The sequence below is a fragment of the Aythya fuligula genome, chromosome Z, assembly GCF_009819795.1.
Source record: "Aythya fuligula isolate bAytFul2 chromosome Z, bAytFul2.pri, whole genome shotgun sequence".
Classification (NCBI taxonomy): Eukaryota; Metazoa; Chordata; class Aves; order Anseriformes; family Anatidae; genus Aythya; species Aythya fuligula.
The window spans coordinates 3,320,525-3,342,277 of NC_045593.1; the positions used below are offsets into that span (position 1 = coordinate 3,320,525).

The 21,753-nt window shown below is 39.3% G+C and overlaps 1 protein-coding gene across 3 annotated transcripts in view; it reads right to left on the minus strand.

Moving 5' to 3' along the window:
* Positions 1-799: 799 nt before the first annotated feature.
* The window catches only part of CZH18orf25 (chromosome Z C18orf25 homolog), a 41,043-nt gene continuing 20,089 nt past the window's right edge, over positions 800-21,753 (minus strand). Inside the window, exons 3-5 of one of the 3 annotated variants that reach the window (XM_032205399.1) lie at positions 9,461-9,643; positions 5,405-5,531; positions 800-1,816 (exon numbers count right to left, since the gene is read on the minus strand). In XM_032205399.1, coding sequence (XP_032061290.1) covers positions 1,627-1,816; positions 5,405-5,531; positions 9,461-9,643 — 500 coding nt within the window. In that variant the 3' untranslated portion in view covers positions 800-1,626. Of the gene's footprint in view, positions 1,817-5,404; positions 5,532-9,460; positions 9,644-16,319; positions 20,890-21,753 lie in introns of those variants that run through there. The other 2 variants (XM_032205401.1, XM_032205400.1) reach the window with 2 other exon arrangements.

The following is a 21,753-nucleotide window of genomic DNA, read 5'->3' on the forward strand; positions in this document are numbered from 1 at the left end:
AAAAAACTGTAGTTGACTATACCACCACTGTTTTTTGTTTTGTTTTTTTTCTTTTTACATTACGTGACAACACAGGTAACTGAATTTTGGTGGTGGTTTTTTGTTGTTGTTGTTTTCTGCTCACAGAAAAAAAAATATTGGAAGCCAAATAACTTTAAAAACTAGCCAACACAAACACGAAACACAACTTCCCATGTCCTGACTACCCCCTGTTCAGCATCACATGGCAAAAGGCTGCCAAGAGAGCTGTAGAAAATTTCCATTAGAAACATTGGAATATTTTAATTGCACAACAGATACTCAAAGTGAGTATCATCTTGTTTAAGTCTAATCTTTGGCTTTTGCCTTGCAGAAGGCTCAATATGACAGATTATGGCCAGGAACCCCCACATACGCTACAGAAACTGGAGTCCTCCGAAGCAAGCAGTTCCACTGATTTCAGTCAAGCAAATATTCCGGCAGAAAGTGTTTCCTGGATCATACCCTAAAAGCAATTCCAGAACTAGGATAAGAGACATGACCTAACGCCAGGAAAATGGTGCAGATCTAGTTAAAGAACAGATCACAACCTCAGGCCCTGATCCTGCAACGACCTTTAGGACAGAGTTTGAAGCACTTGAATGGCCCCGAGAGTTTCAGCAAACTGTCAGAGCTTAACAATACACAGCTGCTAAAGTGCTTTGCTAGACTGGGGCTTTACACTTTTTTTTTTTTTTTTTTTTTTTTTTTTTTTGAGATGGTCAATGAAGCAGATAAGCAATAGAAGAAATGAGGACTAGGAGCAAATACATTTCATTTCTCTCCTTCCCCTACTTGAGGCAAGATTCAGAAATAGGTAAAAAGCTCAGATACATTTAAAAAGGAGAGGGGTGTTGGGCCTTTTTATTACTTTTCATTTCCTTGTGCTTTTTCAATAATTAGCTGCTAGAAAGTTTCTGTTACGACTATTTTGAACTGTAATAAGCTGTGGGAAATGATCAGTGAAACACAGTAGTCAAGTAGACAGAAGACTCAGCACTGAAAAGAGTGTAAACTATAAATTAAATTGAAAATAAAAGTCCTTTAATTAAAAGCTGTTCAGTGCATATGCTATGGGCCTTTTGTGTTACAGACAGTCCCTCCTGCTGGTAACGTAACCACATCAGCTTGGGTATAAATGGTCTCGGCCCAGTTTTTGGAAGTGTTGAATAACCCCAGTTCCACTGAAATCAGTGAGGACACAGCATTTCTCAAAATCACTGATGCTCACACAGCAAAACACTAACTTCTACTAACAAACCTGATATACTGATAAATTAAAAAATGTTCTGAAGTTGGAGGCAGGACAGGGTGGGAGGACAACTTTGTATGCTTTTCCTCAAATTAACACACGCAAGTTAGCTACTAGAGCTGTGCTTTAAATTTGGAGCTATTGGGTCTTTATTCTGGGAAGAATCCTCCTTTGAGAAGGCAAAGAAACCGTTTTAAATGATCTTAAAATTATACTACATTCCTATGGAAATGAAAAACTTCATGAGTTTGAATGCCATAATGCCAGGAATAGGGCTTCTGAAGCTGAAGCTGTAACAATGAACTTCTGTGCCACAAAGGGAGGAGGGATGGGGACAGAAACACAGTGACACCGCATTACAGTAGATATTTGCGTCTGGTATCCTCATCCAACGTGAGGTCTACTACTTCTGGGGGCGAAGACCAATTCTGCTGGGGAGTCACAGCTGTCCATGATTGCGTTTGCTGAGTGTTAATGTACTGAGAGCCGGCGCCGTGCTTCCAGGAAGACACGCTCTGGATCACGCCTCCCCTAGGATGCACACACCTGTAGCAAGGCAAAAAGCAAAAAGCATTAAAAGCTGCTGTTGAATTCAGGCACCAGATTCTTAGCTGCAGTGTGTTACCGCTTATGCATTTCATTAACGTGTCCCTCCCCAAAATTTCCTTGGGGCTTTTCCATTTGTAGACCCACGACACCTTAAATACCCACTGATCTGCAGGTTCGCCACGCTGAGACCAGACTTAAATTCATAATCATGGGCAGAGGTGGGGAAGGGGCTGCTGGGGTTTACATTCTTTTTAAGAACTCTTACTACCAGTGGGTGTTCCCCATAAATATGTGCATGGATCCTCAGGATCTCGAGGAGTTTTCTGCCCCATCACGTATTATGCAGAAGCATTCAGCTTCCCGCTACCAATTTTACCCACTGGAATTTTAAAAAAGGAAAAATTGAATGCGAGACTTGATGAGACAAAGAGAAAAGACAACTTTCTATGCGAAATCAAAAAACTGTGTTGCCGTAAGGACATAATGATACCTTCATTACAATAATAAAGCCATTACACTTGATTTTTCTTCGGTCATCTTAACTAAAAATTACAAACATGCTGGGAAATGCTCCCTGCTAATGGTACAGCCCCACTTCAGCAAAACATTTAGGCTTTCAGTGATTGCAGTCAATGAGACTAAATCACATATTTAAAGATAAGCACACGCTCAAGTGCCCTGCTGAAGTGAGGTACGTGTCTACTTATTTGCACAGTACTTTTATCTATTATATTGATAACAGGTAAGTGACAAATTAAGTACAAGCTAGCAACAACTAGAAAAAAAGCATAACAGAGGACTCAGCTTGCTCTATGAAGTGATGACAAGAATTACTGGTCTTTAAGATGGTCTCTCCTTTCATAGCTGGAAACCTTAAACAAGCACTAGTAAAACGTTATACCTCGTGCTCCAAAAATTATTCTGCTCTTGTAGGCAGGAGATCTGGGGCCGCTGGGGTAACCTTTTCCTCTTTGTGAAGGCACGTGAACTGTATTTCAGGCACCCACGTTTCCTGCACTGGTCAAATATTCCTGACATTTACGTTTTACTGGCTTTAATTCAAGGCAGCACAATTTAGTTTCTCCAGAACGCCTTAGGTTATGCTCATCATGTTTGTCTCTGGTTAGAGAAAGAGTTTCATGAAATAGGATCAAAAATCTCGTTCTCTGAGCTCTAACTTGTTAGAATACAAATGTCAGATACCCTGTTTAGTTTTGGATGCAATGTTCAGAATTATTTTTATTACATTGTTGAGCTTAAAAACGCATACATAAACTAGGTGTCTACGAAGAATTAGTAATAAGGAATTGGAACTCTAACAAATGGAGGGGATTTTTTTTAAACTTTCTTTTAAGAAGAAACATTTTAAAGCTTAACTGACACGAAAGGTTTGTAGCCAAAGCAAACTAAATACAGTGCCCAGTCTCAGGGACTATGCTTCACCATTACAACACAGAGCAGCCCTCCATGCTTAGGCAAGGCTAACACTAACTTTTCTCCCTGAAGATGACAGAAAGCGATCTACGACTTATCTCATGGAAATGATGCCTTGCAAAAAAATGTGTTTATCCTCAAACAAGTCGCACAAGCAGCCAATAACAAAATGTTCAATCAAGTGTTAACTTAGGGAACATGCTTTCCAACCTGTAGCTAAAGCGATGATATCAGGTAAAGGGACAAAACAAAACAAAAAGAAAACCTAGGAAAAAATGGAAGACTTTTATACACATGCATGATTAAAAAAATAATTCTATCAGACAAAAAATAAAGAAACTGAGAAACATGACTTGGTGTCCTAAGTAAATGCCAAGTATAATTCTAATGATGAGAAATACCACCAAATTGCTACCAATCTCAAGAACTACAAATGGGAGACAAACTCTAGAGTGTCACAACTCACACCAATCCAATGACAACATGGAGCATGGAGCACAATGAAAACAGTGTGAGCAAAAGAACGGAATCCAAACACCGTACTAACTAGGCATGCAAGAAATACTGATCAAAAACCTAAACCTTTTCCAAACGACAACCCTGTCAGAAGCCCATCAATACTTCATAACTGCAAGCCTAGACCTGCAAGAGAAATAAAACTCTAAATAGGATTTAAACAACCAAAATGTGCACATATTTTACGGAACCAGTAAGAACCACTTTTTGAGGGATGACAGAGTGGTTACATGAACAAAGGCAAGCAGAAGAAGAAGAGTGTGCTATTCATCTATCTTTGCTGAAATTATTTCGGTCCATATCTACTAAAACTAATTTTAAACAGCAACTCTGCATTTACTTAACATTTCTATTCTCATACATGGTAAACATTATTGAGGCAAACAGCATGGAAAGTGTTTGACTCAGGGACCTCATGCAGAAGGCTTTTGTGTATATAGCACTAGACAGATTAGCACACGAAATAGTAGTGGAGAACAAGTCCTCGTCACTTGGCATCAGGGTAAAGATTCTCTAAGCTCTGGGTCTGCTGGATAAATAGGCAGGCTAGCCATGAGAAGACTTCCACTATTCTAGAAGCTAAGACTAAGTTCATCTGCCTTTAGCACCTTAGAATTTTGATTTTTTTGCCCTGCATCCAAACTATCTGTAGTTTTCTATCCAGGAAACTGGGTCCTGCACATCTTCCTTCTTCCTTTCTCCCAGAAAGATGTGGTGAAGGAATGACAGAGAAAAGCTCCGCTCCTTCTCTTGCACACCCCTTTTCCTCCTCCTAGCACTCACCAGGAAGCAAACTAGTTTTAAACAGAGCTTGTGTGTACACTGTAATAACTTGGTTTTATTTCACCAAATTGACTCTCCTCACTGTATGAAAATGCTGGTCTTGCTCAGCTGATTCAAAATACCTCAAAGGAAGGAAAGACCACAGCCTAAAGAGAGAGACATCAAAATATGCCTACCAAGAATAACAGCCAAAGCACAGCTCAACTGCTATCTGTCCAAACTTTAGAGAAACTTGTGGCTTTCCTGCCCTGATCTAGTTTGGGGGTTTGAATTACCTTTTATCTTCAAATAAAACTAAGATTAATACGGATTTGACTTTTAGGCTGAAAGGGCTATCTTATTGCATTGGCCATTGAAAAGACACTACTGGTTTTACTTCTACAACAACTGATTAATTAAATAAAACAAAAAATATTTAAATGCTTAAAGTGAAATATTCTGAAAAGAAACAAGAACCCTAATAATTATTTTGATTTATGTATTTGCATATTTATCCTGTGTACTTAAAAACAGAATTCCTAACAACGTTTCCTGACACACACAAAGTTGGTATCTCAACATTTGGTGTTGCAATATTTCATATGTCTAGCCTGCTGATGTTTGATAGCAAATCACAAGCTTAATCTAAATACATATGACATTGATAACCGTTTTGCAGGAAAACATTCTGATATCACCATGACAAGCAGAACAGAAAAAACAAGTGCTACCTTTGGGGCATCAGTCAAGGATGATAACTAGCCAAGTGAAAGTTAGCAATTTTTTTTCCTTTATTATTTTTTGCAACACAGATATTCTGATAAAATGAATGAAATATTAAAATTGAAAAAAGTAGGAAAAAGGAATTCATACCTGGCATGTTCCTGAACTCCGACAATCTCTACTTCACTATCAGAAGAGGCAATATTAATTTCTTCATTGATCTGGGCATTACCAGAACAGGTTTTGTCACTTGCAAGGACGCCTGGATCCAAATGACCTATAGAAGGGAAAAATGCAAACAAAGCCAATGTTTAACAGCTTACATGACTCAGGAATCAGCTGGAAAAGGAATTTCTAGAGCTAACCCAACAAAGATTGAAATACCAAGATCAGGAAAGGTTGTCAGATCAACTTAGCTAACTTTCAGTGCGTTATCTGATACAGGATGATCACTGGATTTATCCAATCTCAGTAGCTCTAGCAATGGTGTTATCACACAAATGTGAAAAAAAGACAGGAACACATTGTGTCAGGCACACTCCTCCGCTTTAGGGGTAATTGGACTTTCCAACTGTTATTTTACAATAATGCTAAGAGTTAGCCTGCACCTAAACCTCTTCGAGATAAAGCAAGATGACAATCTACTGTCAATAAATCAAACCCACTGACACTGTGGGAAAGAAAGGCTACAGGATGGATCAAAACACCACACACACCCTGAGGAAATAGAAATGTTGGTGTCAATATTTTGTTCTAAACCAGGAGACAGAAGAAAACAAAACTATCAGTTTCTGGTCAGACCGCTTCACATCTGCTCTAAAATTAGTATAAATACTTGAGAAACAAACAAACAAACAAACAAAAAACCACACTTTTCTTCATAAACTTTATATATAACAATGTTGGGTTTTGTTTGTTTGTTTGTTTTTAATCACAGCTCCTCAATGGCTATCCATTTCATCAGTTTGTCAAACAACAAGTCCTTTCTAAACACAAGAAGTGTGGCAGGTTTTCAGTTTCCTGCAAAGTACTGCTGAGTACTTCTCCACAATTAGTGAAACTGCGTTGTGAAATATTATACTTGCACAGAAAACACAAAATAGACAAAACAATTTTTATTTTATAGACAATAAAATAACTCAATACGTAAAAGTATAAAAATATATACTTTTATTGTCTCCTTAGCAGCAACCTGGGAGAAGCAGGGCAACCTTGAAGACGAGACTACCTGCTTCTTGGAAACAATTCACACAACTGTATTACACATGGGAAGAATCATTTGTAGAGCAGGAAAATTTGAGATTAGCCAAATGCATTATCCGTATCTAGTTTGACTGGACACTTCCTCAAAGATAGGAGGAGGAGGTTGCAATAATCATCTACAGAACTCCCAAAGCGTGCAAACTGCAGAACTGATTAAACCCCAAGGTGGACCAAGAGGACACAAAAAGAAGAAATTAACCCGAGAACAAGCGTCAGGAAGACTTTCTAATTGAAAATACTCAGAAATACTTGAAATGCTCAGAAAGGGTGGAAGCAAAATAGGACAGTGACAGCACTGTATGCTCGCTGTTTCTGGACAGTGAAGGCGCTTGGAGCAGCATCAGAGCAGGGCTGGAAAGGGAAGGAAATGCATGTGCTGCAATGGGCCTGAAGGAGGAGCTTCCACCTCACAAGGCTAGAAAGATTTTAAGATGAGCTCAAACTAAATGAATAGCCCAGGCAGACTTTTCCTAATATTACAGTTCAGCTGAACAAATATCACAGACTGCCATACAGTCCCCAAACGGGTCACGGATATTTCTTAAACAGAAGTGGCTGGGCACACAGGCAAGCTGTGCAACGTGAAACAGAGGCTCAGAGGCTTTGATTCATGTGCTGGCAATGCCAACCAGGAGCTGAAGGTGATTGCTGCCCCAGCGGGTCGCATCGCCCCGATCCCAACAGCGGAACAGCAAGGAGCTCCTTGACCACTTCCAGCTTGCTGCTACTGCTCTCGGTCTGCCTTAGTACATTAACTGCTGGGGCTAAAAAACTGACTTATGACATCCTGCAACCTCTGTAGACACAGTAATGCCCATCAGAGGGGCTTTTACAGCCCCCTAACAAGTCCCCAAGGTATAAACAAGAGCCCCAAAACAGTAGGACGTTGCCATCACTGTACATTCAGACAAAAAAAAGGTACTTAGCAGTAGGGAAACCGTGATTAGCAAAGTAAATATTACAACACGTAGCTGAGTATAAATCAGGATTACGGCACACAGATTTATAGCCTCTGGCCATACGAATTTCATGCCTAATAACATGCTTACGCTTTTTTAATGTGAAGATGACGCCCAAAGGAGATGTTTTGTTTTCCCTGCATCAGCTTGCAAAACAACTCCAAATATTTGCCCATACACAAAGATGTGATAGTGTGTCCCAGTATGATTTTTCACTTAGATAAACTTTACGGTGTTATTTTCCCATGGGAACGCATCTTTTAATGCATGCTAAACTAGATACTGGCTTGAGATTAATTTGGAAAACAGAATTTTCAAATCTTACATCTGCTTTCCAAACGTGCACTCTTAGGCATGGTAAGAAAAGGCTGGCACTGACAAATGTATAGTCAGAAGTGTACTAGAGGTACAAGGCTCTGGGGCAAAGTATATGCAGGGGAAAGAAAAAAAAAAAGATTCATCCTTTCAGATGCTTTCCCAGCACGAGGAGTGAATTAGTCTGGACATGTTCACATCGGTTCAAGGATAAAGAAGTTTCTTGAAGTTATCTCAGTTTCTTTTACCTCACAGCTTCGTCCTTGCAAAAGTGAGTGCCCCTGGATATAGGTAGAAGGAGGGATGACAAATTTCTACCTGCATCGCTCAACTGTACTCATAACAGGTAAGCAGAAGGAAGCTTGGTAAGAAACGTTCACTTTTTATTTCCTTACATTCCTTTCTTTCTACTAAAGTACCAAATCATTAGTGCTATGTAATAAAGTTAATTTCAGCTGTTCTAATATTTATATATATTTTTTTAATCACTTAATAGAGGAGTAGGCTTGCTAGCCTACTATCCTGCAAACAACAGCAGTGAGCTTGGAAAGCGCAGGCAAGCTTCAAAAAAGCTGGAACATCATCCGGCCACAGAGCACAGCAAAGATAACACAACAGAGGTTCTCACATTGACATAACAGAAATGTCTGCTATATAGTAATGGAACAGCTCCTTCAAAATCTGCCACGTACTTGTATTTCTTTAAGCCTGATAGACACAGAAAAGTAGCTGCGACCTACTGGTATTTAAAAACTGACTAACACAAAAAACTCTGCTCCACCAAGACAAGCAAGACTCCATGTCTTATGCAGCTAAAAAACTTAACCATATATCAAAAATGAGTGGCAAGGAAGATAATATATTGCCACTTGAGGATACTTGATGAAGTCGATAGGAAATACTCCCCATTAGCTCCCTGCTTATATGGCTCTCCCCCAAGACACAGCAACATCTCGTCTAATTGCTCAACTCTTTTGCTAGCGAAGCGTTGCAAGCACCAAGTGAAGCTGAGCAGTTTTTATGAAGCCTCCCACAGTATTCCTGCTCTTGCTTTCTTGTAGGAAATTTCTTTTCAGTCTCTTGATGCGAAGCCCCCTTACCAGCACTTTTTCACCCTTCATCTATTTGATGTCAGTATGTCCAGTTTTCTGGGGTATGTTAAAAAATGAAGGTGGCATATGGGAATAATTAATGCGTATGTTTTAAGGAAATAAAAAGAGAGAAAAAATAAGACATACATAGACATAGACAATTACAATAATTAAAATAAGATTATGATTGGTTACTAACTAGTGGCATGGGTCATCATAATCAATCATTAAGTAATAAGTTTAGCTCGCTCTCACTAGAGAGAAGGAAAAAAGGAAAAAAGGAAAAAAAAAAAAAAGACCTTTTTTCCAAGAAGTAATTAGAGGGGAAGGAAGAAAAATAATTAAGAAAATTAGTTTCAAAAAAACACATTGCAGGAACCTTTGCCAATTTTTACCAGTTGTATGTTGGAATAAATGCCAGACATTTTCAATAAACTCCTATACTGCTTTATTGCATAATCCGTACAAGGTGCTTTTAAAGCCATATAAATTACAAAGATACCGAAAGGACAGAAGGCAGAGACAGTGGCCAAGATGCTGGAATGAACGAACACCAGAGGAAGGGAACTTCAACAGACCTGTATCAGCGCTCAGCTCCTCTATCAGCCCCCTGGTTCTCCAGGTAGATCCCGAGTCTTGATTTCCTAAAGAATTATTGTGCTCTTGAACTACTGCAGCCGCCAACAGATTGTCCACATTTACCACTTCTGGGTCCGAATTTGTGTCAGATATATCATAATGAGCTACAACTGGAGGTCCATCTGCAGAAGGAGAGAAAGGCAGCAGCTGTCAGAAATCGGCATACACCTTTTAAAGGCACCTTTAATATACATATAAATTGTTTAAGGATTAATGCAATCTCCTAGCAAAGCTCTTAAAGAACTGTAAATTGTACCAATTATTGCACTTCAGTTAATGAACATAGTCTGAGATTACAGAGACATTTTAACCTTTGTATACACAGAAAACACAGATGTGAGGAAAACAGCGTTATGAATGTGCCAGTTATTTGGGTATTATCTTTCACGTTAACACACAACAGCTCCAGTATCTGACAATGTTACATTTACAGTCCTAAAAGGATAAAACCTTCAGTTTAAAAGAAGAAATAATATACTACGGAACATAAAATTTGGCAAGACATTTAACTAGAGAGTTTTACAAAACTCAAGTGACAGCTCACATTACTTTAGGGTTGGTTGAGTAAAGCTAACTTTCTGATATAACTGATCCAGTTACAACAATTTAACATCAGCTGAGCTTCCTTACGTAACAGCTGTCTGTCAGGGATAGGGAGGATTTTTCAAAACTGCAATGTATTTTTTTGTTTGTTTGTTTGTTTTTTATATTTTTTTTAAGATCAAGAACAATGAGGAATGAAACTATAGAATGCAGCGATAAATATGTTTTTTTGTTTGTTTGTTTTTATGATCACCATATGCACCTTTTGCCACCAAAGTGAAGGGGGAAATAAGCAGAGAATTGCTTGCATGATTCTGAAATCTTACTGAGGAAAAACAAAAAGATATTTTTGGTCCATCTCATTAGGGCAGAATATTTCCTTTTCGAGCAATGAAAACCTCCTATGATTAGGAAGCATACTAGAAACAGAAGAGGCTCAGAGAAACCTCAAATTCAAGACAAGGATTGATGTGGAAGCAAAGAGAGAACAGCTAGACATCATAATGCTGAAAGGATGTGCATTTTGATTCAAATACCTTGTCTCAGCTAGCAAATACAGCTTATCAATTCAGAGTGGGTGAAAGTGTTTGGAGTTCCTCAAGTGCCAGAATGAAAACTTGGTTTGGGCTAAGACTTCAGCCACAGAAAATGGTACAAAATGGAAAAATGGCCAAAGCTCAGCTGCTTCCCTCGTGTAACTGCACAGCTCCAAAGGAGTGCTGGCAGCTGAACATCTGAGGGGCTTTTTCATAACATTATCAGTCATATGGGACACTAATGACGTGTTCAGAAAGACAGGACCTTCAGAGTTACTGAATGAAGATTTTTTTTAAATTCACAAAGAACAAAAAGAAAAAAGTTTCAGTAAAGATCAGTCTCATTGGGAAGTAACCAATGTCTACTGTTGAAGACAAAGAATGCAATGAACTAAAAGTTCCAGATCTAGGTCCCTGAAAAGCTGCATCTACTCAGGTTTGCTTTTGTAACTCGGTCCCTGACACATAATTCAACACAATACCCTAAGAAATGCCTGTTCTGTGATTAGCAACACGCTTCATTAAAGAGTGACCATATTGCTTAAGTTGTACTAAAGATCAGTTTTGCAACGAGGTATGAAGAAATTCACAAAATATTTGAGATCAGACCTGCCTCCAAAACAACAGTTTCATAAAACAATGTTATATTACAAACTTAAAACAGACCCGACAAAAATAAATGAGTAGTTAAATGCCAATGTATTAAAGACCAAACTGTTCACAACATGAAACACTGATGATTATGACTAGAAAAGAAATCCCGATAATTAACTGAAAGGCAATCTTTTGCTTTTGAAAAGGCGATTGCAAAATAATGGCATTCCAAGTTCAAAATTAAGCTGGCTGATGTTCAGTTAATTGTTTGTGCAAGCTGATGACTTAATTACATGCAGAAGTTACAAGTGGACTGAATCACGAGAGGAATGTTTTCTTTCAGTCTTATCATCAGAGTTCAGCGTGAACATATATAATGTGATCTATAAAAATAAACAGTTGAGTGCAGAAGATACGAGGGTCAAGTACAATATTGACTATTTGACCATTTTTACAAAAGGTTATCTAAAATTTCAGGAGCTGTGTACTGTTCCTTCAGGGCTTTGTTTCTTTTGCTTCTTGCTAAGGTCTCCAAAAGAAGCAGGGAAATTTGATTTAGATAGACATGTCTACACAAGTAAAATTGTATTTGGACAGAAGGCACCAATAGTCTCAAGTCAAAATTGTACCACTCCTACATGTATAATCATGCAAAAATGTATAATAAATGTATATACATGCAGAGTGATATTCTCATCACCTACCCATAGAAATAACTTGTGTGAAAGTCTTCATCAGTAGGAAATACAAGCATAAACTTGTTATCTGTAGCTCCACTCTTGTATCTTCCACACTTCCAAACAGCACACCTTATAACTTAGCTTAAATTTAGTATACATCAAACAGACAAAAATATTTTCAATATAATTTACATACTGTAATTATATTTGTCAGCGTAACAGCCACCAATTTAAAGATCTGGAGAAAACAAGCTGCCTGTTTACAAACCAAGCACAGCAGAGGTCTCTTTGTGCTTTTCTCAGCCTTGCCTTTCAAAGCCAGATTTGGAGAGGGAAGGGCCCTGGTGCCAGGGTTACCCACACCTATCACCAGTACGCGGCCGAGGTAACAAGCCTGGGACTCCCAGCACGAATAAAAGAAGGAACAAGCAAGAAATGCTTGTGTGTGTTTAAAAAATAAATGAAACAGTCCCAGATGACAACCGGATGAAAGTTGCAGTGGACGTATTATCAAAAAAAAATCCTCTAAAACAGCTCCGGTGCCCAAAGCCCGCTTCGTTTTTGGCAGCAGGTGGTTGGGGCAGGAGGGGTTAACCCTGGCCATCTGACGGCGTGATGCAAAGGGACTGCGGGGTGCTGAGGAATAAGGACAGCTGGCTTCGGCTAGGAAATAGGGACAGAAAAGGGCTTTCAGGTTGGAAAGGACCAACCAAAGCCACAGCCACAACTCACATCGGGTTGTCTTTGCCATAGGGCTGCTCCTCGCAGTAGCTGGCTGCAAAGGGACTTCGAAGGAGACAGCAAAACGAAATCATGCCAGGATCACGATCTAACGTGGCACAATTAGGAGGTTCCCTACTCAGTAATTTAAACAATGCCTTTAGGAAAAATCACTTCTTCTGAGCACCCAAGGAAGCTGGAAGCCTTACATTTCACTGGTGATAAGCTTTAATTTATTACTAAAGCACTAAGTGCTTGAAAAAGACAAGGCTGAAAGTTAATAAGTACCAGCAGCAAAATACAGCTGTTGACATTTAATGTTAACAGGGGGAGGGAAAGACTGCAAGGATTTATTTATTTATTTATTTATTAAGAATTTGGAGGCAGAGGTCATGACAGGGACAAAACTTTCAAGCATCTCCCTCGATTTACAGAGCCCACCAAGGCTAAATCCGCTCAGGACACGTGAATTAAAAGCCACATGCACAGAAATCCAGCTCTACACACAACAAGTTTAGTTTGCAACGCAGCAAATTCAGTCGCCTCCTACTTGCTAGCCACTGCCATGCTTTCCACAGAGCCACGTCTCCTTTCATCCCCCAGCTCACGAGAAGGGCAGCACGAGCAAAAAAGGGGGAGCCGAGCGTAAAAACCCAGCGGTGGGTTAAGAAAGCAGCGCCCCTGGGAGAAGCGGCGTTGGCTACCTTTGTGCTGAAGCAGCTGCCTAGCAATGCTCAGCGTACCGGGGTCACTTTGCAGCGTGAAACAAAGGGCAAGCTAGCACGACCTGAATGGGGATTTACTCCTCCGAGTCATTCAGCTCTCTTAAATTTAGGCATGGAGGCCCAGCTCGCTGCCCAAATGTCCTCCCTTTGCAGCCAGAGAGGGGGATTTTGGGGGACGGCCTCCCCAGCGTGCAGGGCTTGGTCTGGCATCAGCAGAGCACCCAAATCCAGCACCAAAACTGCCTGGCAAGACCAGCTCCAGCCCTGAGGACAGGACTTACTCAGAGTACTTTATGTGCTTAAATTCCCTCCAAGTAAAGAAAAAAGGCTGGAGGCTTCAGAGGGCTGCAGTCACCCCACAGCTGAAAGCCCAGTTCTGGTGGTTGGGGCTGCCTGCTGGAGCCAGCGGTGTCTGGAGCCTCCTTTAGGTGTGAGCAGCACCACAAGCTCTCAGACGTGCACAATAACAGCAGCAGCAGTAATTGCAGCGCTTTGTTCTGAACAAAGCTCTCCATTAGTGATCTCAGCGAGGTGGTTGTTCACCTCCCCTTGCCCGTGGGGGAAACTGAGGCACGCAGAGATGTGCGGCTCGCTCAGGGCTAACAAGCTGGGGAGCTGAGCTGGGCTGAAAACAACGCTCCCCTCAAATTACCGAGCTATTTTTGACTGGGAAATTATGGGGGAGTTTAAAAATAGTGCTCGGGAATGTATTCTTGAAACGTGCAGAAGCTGAAAAGGCAACACGCCGAGGCACCCAGGTAGTCGCAAGCCTAAAGAGCCACGGCCTCACCTCTGGGTCTTCTTCAGGAATAAAGGCATTGCTCTGTTTTACGCCCACCCCAGTACCTTGAATTAAATTATTGATTTTATGTAGCAAGAGAGAATACTGAGATAGATATTTTAAAAGAATAAAAAGACCCGAGAACACCTTTCATCTACACCTCGCACAAATTTGAGGGATAACTATACTGACTTCAAGATTAAGCAAAACATAGCATGGACTTTAATAACCCCATCAATTAAAAGCTCAGATAATCACTATGGCAATCAAGGCAAACAAATTTTGGGTGCCAAAAACTAAGATCCAGAGGATTGCATCCCAAATGACTTGCTGAAATAGCTTTGTAGTAGACAAACCAGTAACTTCCACCTAAACAGGATGGCTTCGTATATAAGAGTACAGGCTGAAGCAACCACTTTTTTTTTTTTTTTTTTTTTAATTTATTTTAGATAAACAATACAAACCTGGTATTATTTAAGACATGATCCAGAGCTACAGCAAAAGCAGGCTCGGTTCAGATGGCATAAAGGATCTGAACTCTAAAGCAGTTCCCAAAGGAGGGTGTGGGGCAGGAGACCTTTGCCTTTTTTTTTTTTTTTTTAAATGTTGTTTAGCAACATGAAACACTTCATTACTATTTATGTTTATTTATTTATTCCAGGTTACAGTAGTTACATTTCAAAATTTACAGGGTTAGGCAAAGAATACATGGTAAATACAATAAAAAACAATAGTAGTGTAACAACATTCTCCCTAAAATCATAAAGTGAACAAAAAAATGATGAATCCATTTTCCTCACAGTTTCCTTCATTTCACACAGTAAAGCTTTTTTTTTTTTTTTTTTTTTTTTTTAAACTATCATAATAAAATAATGAAAACCAACATGATCAAATGAGTATCTGTTCTCAGACTGGATCATTTATAATATATCACACCAGAAGAGATCTCAAAAATTCAAGTCTTGCTGATCAACATTCATTCTTTCAGGCTTTTTGATGGCCAGATGGAAAGTATCTTGGATTTGTTTTACCCAATTACACCGAGAGACGCAATAAAGGTATTCTCAATGTGTGTTAAGCAAAGGCGCACGGAGCATGGTTGTGCACTGAGAACAGGAGGAAATGCACGATGTCTGTCGCACAACAGGACTCATTGTCACTGGTGCTACTTAATGACTGCTTAATTGTGGAAGCAGACCTATTAGCCAGCTCTCTTCCCTACTTTTCCTGGGGAGAGGTTTATCAGGAGGGATTTGAAAGCATCACACAGAGCTACAACCACAAACTCTCCTGTGGAGGCACAACTTACTTTAGCAAAAGGCAGGCAAGTGCAGGCAGGCTCACCCTGCCAGGAGCATCACGTTTTTGGAGCACGGCCTGCATCCTCCCACGGCGAGCTGCTGCGGCCCGATGAGATACCAAACGCCTGATGGTCCGGGCTAACCCCTGCCCATCAGTCTGAGATGTAACAGAGCGCTCAAAATCGGTCTTAATTTAATCTTGTTCTCCGTGTGCCTTTGCTTTGCTGATCCAGCACCATGAGATTAATAAAATTTGTGAGAAAAAGCGTTTTCTAGCTGCATGTTTTGCGAAGAACTGTCCATCTTCATCAACCAGCCTGAGTATTTAGCGTCTACAGTACTAATTGCACAGCGCGTTTGTTCTAATGCTTCCAAACACAGCTGCAGTGGTCACAGTGCAGACCTTGATCATTTCAAAAAAACAAACAGCAGCTCAGGGAGCCCCATTTACACACTTTTATCAGGCAAAGAGTCCCCTTAGTCTCTGACCAAAACCTGCAGCAAGTTCCTTTGCTAATGAGGAGAAATGCCAGCCCCATTGAAATTAGTAGAGGTTTTCTACTGGTTTTAATAGGGCTGGGATTTAATTTCTAATGCCCTTAAAGACACAGGATAGCACTTAAAGACATTTACAGTATGTGATACAGAAAGAAACAAAATACATTAACAAGAAAACGCGGTGATAATATAAATACGTTTCGACTGGCAAAATAAATGCCCAACCTCATTCCAGCACATTTAAGACCGGTCCTCCAGTCTTAACTTTAGCAGCTCTGACAAAATAACCAAACAATCCTGCACGAACACTAAGACACCGTGAACTTAAAAAAATAATAACACAAACAGATGCATATTTCTACCTGAATTATTTTATCCTAATGCTGTTAGAAATAACAATAAAGATTGGTATACCTGAAATGCCTAGGATTATTTTTTTTTTTTTTTGCCTTTTTTCCCCCTGCTCAGTTACTTTTCCAATAGACTGTTTTAAGGCTCACTGCCTTGACTTGAATTTATTTTATTCTGTGTGCTAATTAAAAAAAAAAATACCTTTTTTCCTAAACAAGCCCTGAAAATTCACTTACTTTGATAGAAACATGTAAAGAAAAGCCCCCGACCCTCAGCTAAACCGACGTGTGTGCCAAACCCGGGGACTGCCTGTACCTCTCAAACCCTTCTCAAGGGGGGAAGGAGCACGAGTGCTCAGCCCCCAGGACCTCCAGGGGCTTCTGCACTGGATCCCACCCTAGGAGCAGATCCTGTAATGTTTCATTCACCGAATTGGCAGTTTGACATTTCGTGACATTTCAATTAGTCCCTTCTATAAAGGCTCGTTTGCACTCATATAAAAACATTAATGAAGTAGCTGTGTTTCGCCTCCTACTAGATCCTGACTCTGCAGTCGATGGAAGGGGTGTTCAATTACTCCCATGCAGAAATGTTTGCCGCATTGAGAACATAATTCAATATTAAAAATGGCAACGTAGAAACCTGAATAGGCCAGTTGGGTTTACATTGGCACCGATTACACTGGAGTTATCCTGGTCTACGCCAGCTGATCTGACCTGACGCATCTACCCTTCCGAAAACATAAGACCACGTGTAATTATCTACTTAAGAAACTAGAATGTGTCTTTAATCCTTTCTGAAGTATAAATCTTAGGAAAATTACACAAACTCCAAATCATCATTTGTGATTCTCCATACCTGTGCAAAAAGTCCTACTGATTCTCCTCTATGTGTTAAACTCAGTGGTTTTAAAGCAATTTTTTGAGATGTGAGCAAAAACATACATTAAAAAAAAAAAATCTATCTCCAGGTTGAAAAGCAAAAGTGTTTCCTCCTGACACACTTAAATAAGGCTGGACTACTTTAATGCAATACTGAATCGATGAGATTAAAATTTATGTTAAAATTTCAGCTGAAGAAATTCTAACTCCCTGAAAGTTTTTAGTCAAAGCCCTTTGAAAACAGACTTAAAATGGAAATCTGGGCAAACTCAACTGTAGTCAGATACTACAGCAAAAATATTTCAATTTTTCCAGAAAACGAAAACCTCTGAAGTTACCTATCAGGAGCCTGGAAGTTTCCAAAATCATTTACAGCCATTGGTCTTGCACAGGTATCCTCAACACTAGGCAGCTTTCATAGGGAAAATGAGTTCCAATTACATCTGAGATGAACCATCCCCTCAGCCTTCGGGATGCCTTTCAATAAGTTGACCCTAGTATTATTACATCTTTAATTGTCTGCTTGTTCTTTCACATTTGTAATTGTTTTCATTAAAAAAAATAAAATAAAATAATAATGGATAAAAGTGTTGGAGAATTTTTATTTTTTGTCTACAGTATTCAAATGCAAATTACCTGTTAATACACTAAGTTATTTCAATTCTGCTTTGTTTTTGTTATTGTTTTGTTTTTAAAGAAAAAAAGATTACCTAACCAAGACATTGAAGGTAGGCAGAAATTTCACTGGCTACATCCCCAAAGTTATTATCTATTTATGAGCTCAGTACATAAAAGTCAGTTTAGAAGTCTGAGAGAAAAATAAGCTCAACTGATCCCCTTACACAATTTGTTTTGAAATACCTAATTGCTCCATACCTAGTGCTTTATAAAAAAAGGCTAAGAGCATGCTTACAGACATACTGAGTTAAGTGATGCCTACACATTAAAAGAAACCAGTCACTGCAAAAAGCTGCTTCTGCATGCATGGGAAGGCTTTGTAAGGTTGTCATGCTTTAAAATATGCTGCTCTTATCATCATAAAGGTATATATATCAAATCTATGAACAACAGGAGGATTTTTTTTTTTCATATCAGCAAATTATCTTCCCTGAATGACCTTAAATTTTAAGCAGATACGTTTATTAAATTGCAATTAAATATAACTCATTTAAAGTTTACCTACAGTTAAGTTAAAAATGCACACAAATTCAGATGAGGGAGTCTTCTCGTAAGTTCATATCAAAATCTTTGTATCAAAATTAAGCATGAAGTTGGTATGTTCTGTATAGATTTTATTCCAGTTCTTAAAAATTATCTCCTGCATAGTCTTTCAAACACTTACGTTGAAAATAACGTAGCTCTCTAACTTTTCTATTTAATGAAGGCATCACAAATTTAAAAAAAAAAAAAAAAAAAAGAGTCTGAGCCAAGAACAACGTTAAAACACCAGTGACAGTATTATACCAAGAATAAAAAGCATTTCTTGAATTCTGGTTACAGGTTTGATCTGAAAGCCACAAACTGATGAAAAATCTCCCACTGACTTCAGGAAGGAAGAAGTTAGACCTACAGAAGATACAGTGGTTACTTCCAATGGAAAGAAAAGGAATTTGGCTAAAATAATTAGAAAAAAACAGAAGTGACCGATATTTAAAAGACAAAATAGCAGAGCAAAAAGAGACCTGTAGTGTTCTCTTTACTTAAACTATGCCTATGCAAAGAATTTCAATTTCCATTATTAAAATTTTGATTTGCATTAGAAACTTTTAACACGTTCTAGCTGATGAGAAGTATACATTTTTGGTAGCTATGGAGAAGTTACTTTCTTCTCTATGGAGAAGAAAGGCCTTACTGGAGAGGTGAACAAAAATCCCTGTGTGTAGTAGTAATAGTAAGAATTAAATAGAGGTTTCTAATATATATTTTAAATTAATTCTACTTTAAACATCACAGTTTCAAGCCTGCCTATTCAGGATAACTATCAGTATAAAAAAATCCACGCAATAGCAAGTTATTGTATTATTTAAATGAAACTAGTGCTCTGGCATTCCCAGTCACAAGTAAATAATGATTTCAGCAGCATTCCAGCATGGTTCAGAAGAAGCTCCTGCTGTCTGACCCAGAGCAGCAAACCATTCCTCCCGACCACCACAGTGCTTGCTCATCTGCCTGCCAAACCTTTCTTTGAATTCCTGTGCCAAGAACCAATCCATCCAGCAACGGCTGCTTATCTTAGGACTGACACCACTATTTTTATCCCAGCACGAAGGATGCAGTTTGATCGTATATACACAGGGAAGCAGCAGTGCTTTGTATGCACTGGTCACGCATGCACACACATGTCCTTTTGGGTGATTCATCTCGCCTAACTTCAGCCAGAAGTTATCTCACCTAAACTATTTAGAAGGGGAGTGCAGACAACTGATGGAAGAGAAAGATGCTGCCAGGAGATATCCTCTACAGGTGCTTCTCTTTCCAGAGATCTGCAGAACAGCAAACTAGACGCCTAAAATTAGAGGAGATGATTTCCACCCAAGCTGAACACATATATATATATGTATACATGTGCTTATTTGTGCACACAGCGTCAGACAGCTGCTTCCATAAATATGTCATATGCAAGACAGCAGTGACATTAATAAAAACTCTGGACAGAAAATGAACTACTAAATGGGAGACAAAAAAAAAAAATCAGTTGTGCATACTGGTTATATATAGCTAAAGCTTTAGGGCAAGCTCATTTGTTACTTCTACCTAAAAAGGAAGAAGAAAAACTAATGTGTGCCATGTTCAAGCTGCAGAAATTGGGAACAAACAGAGAGTTAAGGAAAAGTTATGGGTCTGTATCTTGTCTGGTTCTCTAGGGTGCATCTTTAAATATAAAACTTATTTCCTTATATAAATGTTCTAACATGCAAAGAGAGCATTTGAATGAGCAGTCTAAATGCTCCTGTGGTAACAAACATAGCTCTATTCCTTCTGGGGTGTTTAAACAAGGATTCTAAGTTATATTTTCCCAAGTTGGGTGATGAAAGCCTACGGTGTTTCCCACTCCCCCCCTCCCTTTACAGGTGTTTTATGTGTGTGCTGGCACATGCACATGGGTGTAAATTTATTTTTCTTTTTAAACTACATATATATATATTCTCTATAAATTAAAAAAGATACCATGGTATTCAAACCCAGAAGAGAAAAACGAACCAAATATATATGAAGAGAAAAGCAAACCTTGTTTTTAGCATAATCCAAAGTAACATCAAGATTGCAAAGATAGGAGATAAATATATATATATATATTTAAGTTTATGATTGATTCAGATCAGGCTCTGCAATATTCCCATTCTCTGGAAAGATAGCTGGAAAATTGTTATTAAAAGTCGCTGGAAACTCTAACGTAGCATCAACACTTTGATAGCCCATGTAAGAATTAAACGACTGCTGTGGAAGTACTTGGCTATCAGGCATCTGTATGAATGCCCCTGACTGCGTGGTAGGGGGGACTCTTTGGCCAACTAGTTGCATTTTAGGATCCCTGGGCTCCAGTTGTTGCTTGCTTTCTTCATCCGTGTCAAGACGGGTTAGCTTTTCTATCCACATGCGAAATTTCTCCTCTGTCTGCCTCTGCATCTCGGCAAAGCAGTTCATGGCCTCTTCCAGGACATTGCCTATGCAGTTCCTATCCCATACGGTGCCCCTGTCAAGCAATCCTGGAATTTCCCTGGTCGCTCCTCCAGATCCCCCAGCACGACTGAAGCCAGCTTTAAAGACATTGAGGCCATTTGATAAGACATCATTAAGCAATAACATAATATTGTTTATTAAGGCATGTTAACTCAGGAAAATAAAACTTTTCTAATTGTGTCCCTTGGATATGACATCGGGGAGGAATTAGCAAATATTGAATCAACCAACAGTATTAATGTTAAAATAAACAACATTTTACACGCACTGAAGTTATCATAAATTTTGGCTTCAAAATTATTTTTATTCTAGAATTCTCAGACAACTCTGTCACAAAGGTCTCGTTTGTTTTATAAATCAAATTAGCCCAATTCCCTTACAATTTCAGTTCTGAATTCGACTGAAGGAATCCGAAACATCATGCAACAAGAGATTTACTTCTGTTAAGCTGTGGTCCAAGATGCCACTGTTTAAATGATAAACCTGAACAATTATATGCATTTTGCTTAGCTAGATTAACCCTTTTATCATGGACATACACAAAACCGTACACAAATAACAGAGATAAAGGCTGAAGCAGTGACTGCAGCATCTAGAGCAGCCAAGCCCAGATCTTACCGCTCTTGGTTTAACTTTGGGAAAAAATAGTGAACACCGATGAAGAGAATACACGACACAAACACACAGACACGAGCACAGAAAGACACACAGACACTGTGCTAGTACACGAGGTGAAAGCAGCTTTTGTCAGGTCTGACAGCAGAGCCCAGCTCCATCAGAGGAACAGCCCACAGACTGTATCAGGTCGGTGTGATGATGCCGATGCCAGCAGCTCACCTCGCACCGGCTACAAGCGTGCCCTTAATTCACCTGCAGAGCCAGCGGCTGGCCGTGCGGCATTTCTCACGAAACTCCTCCTAGCCAGTGCTAAAAACAGGCTG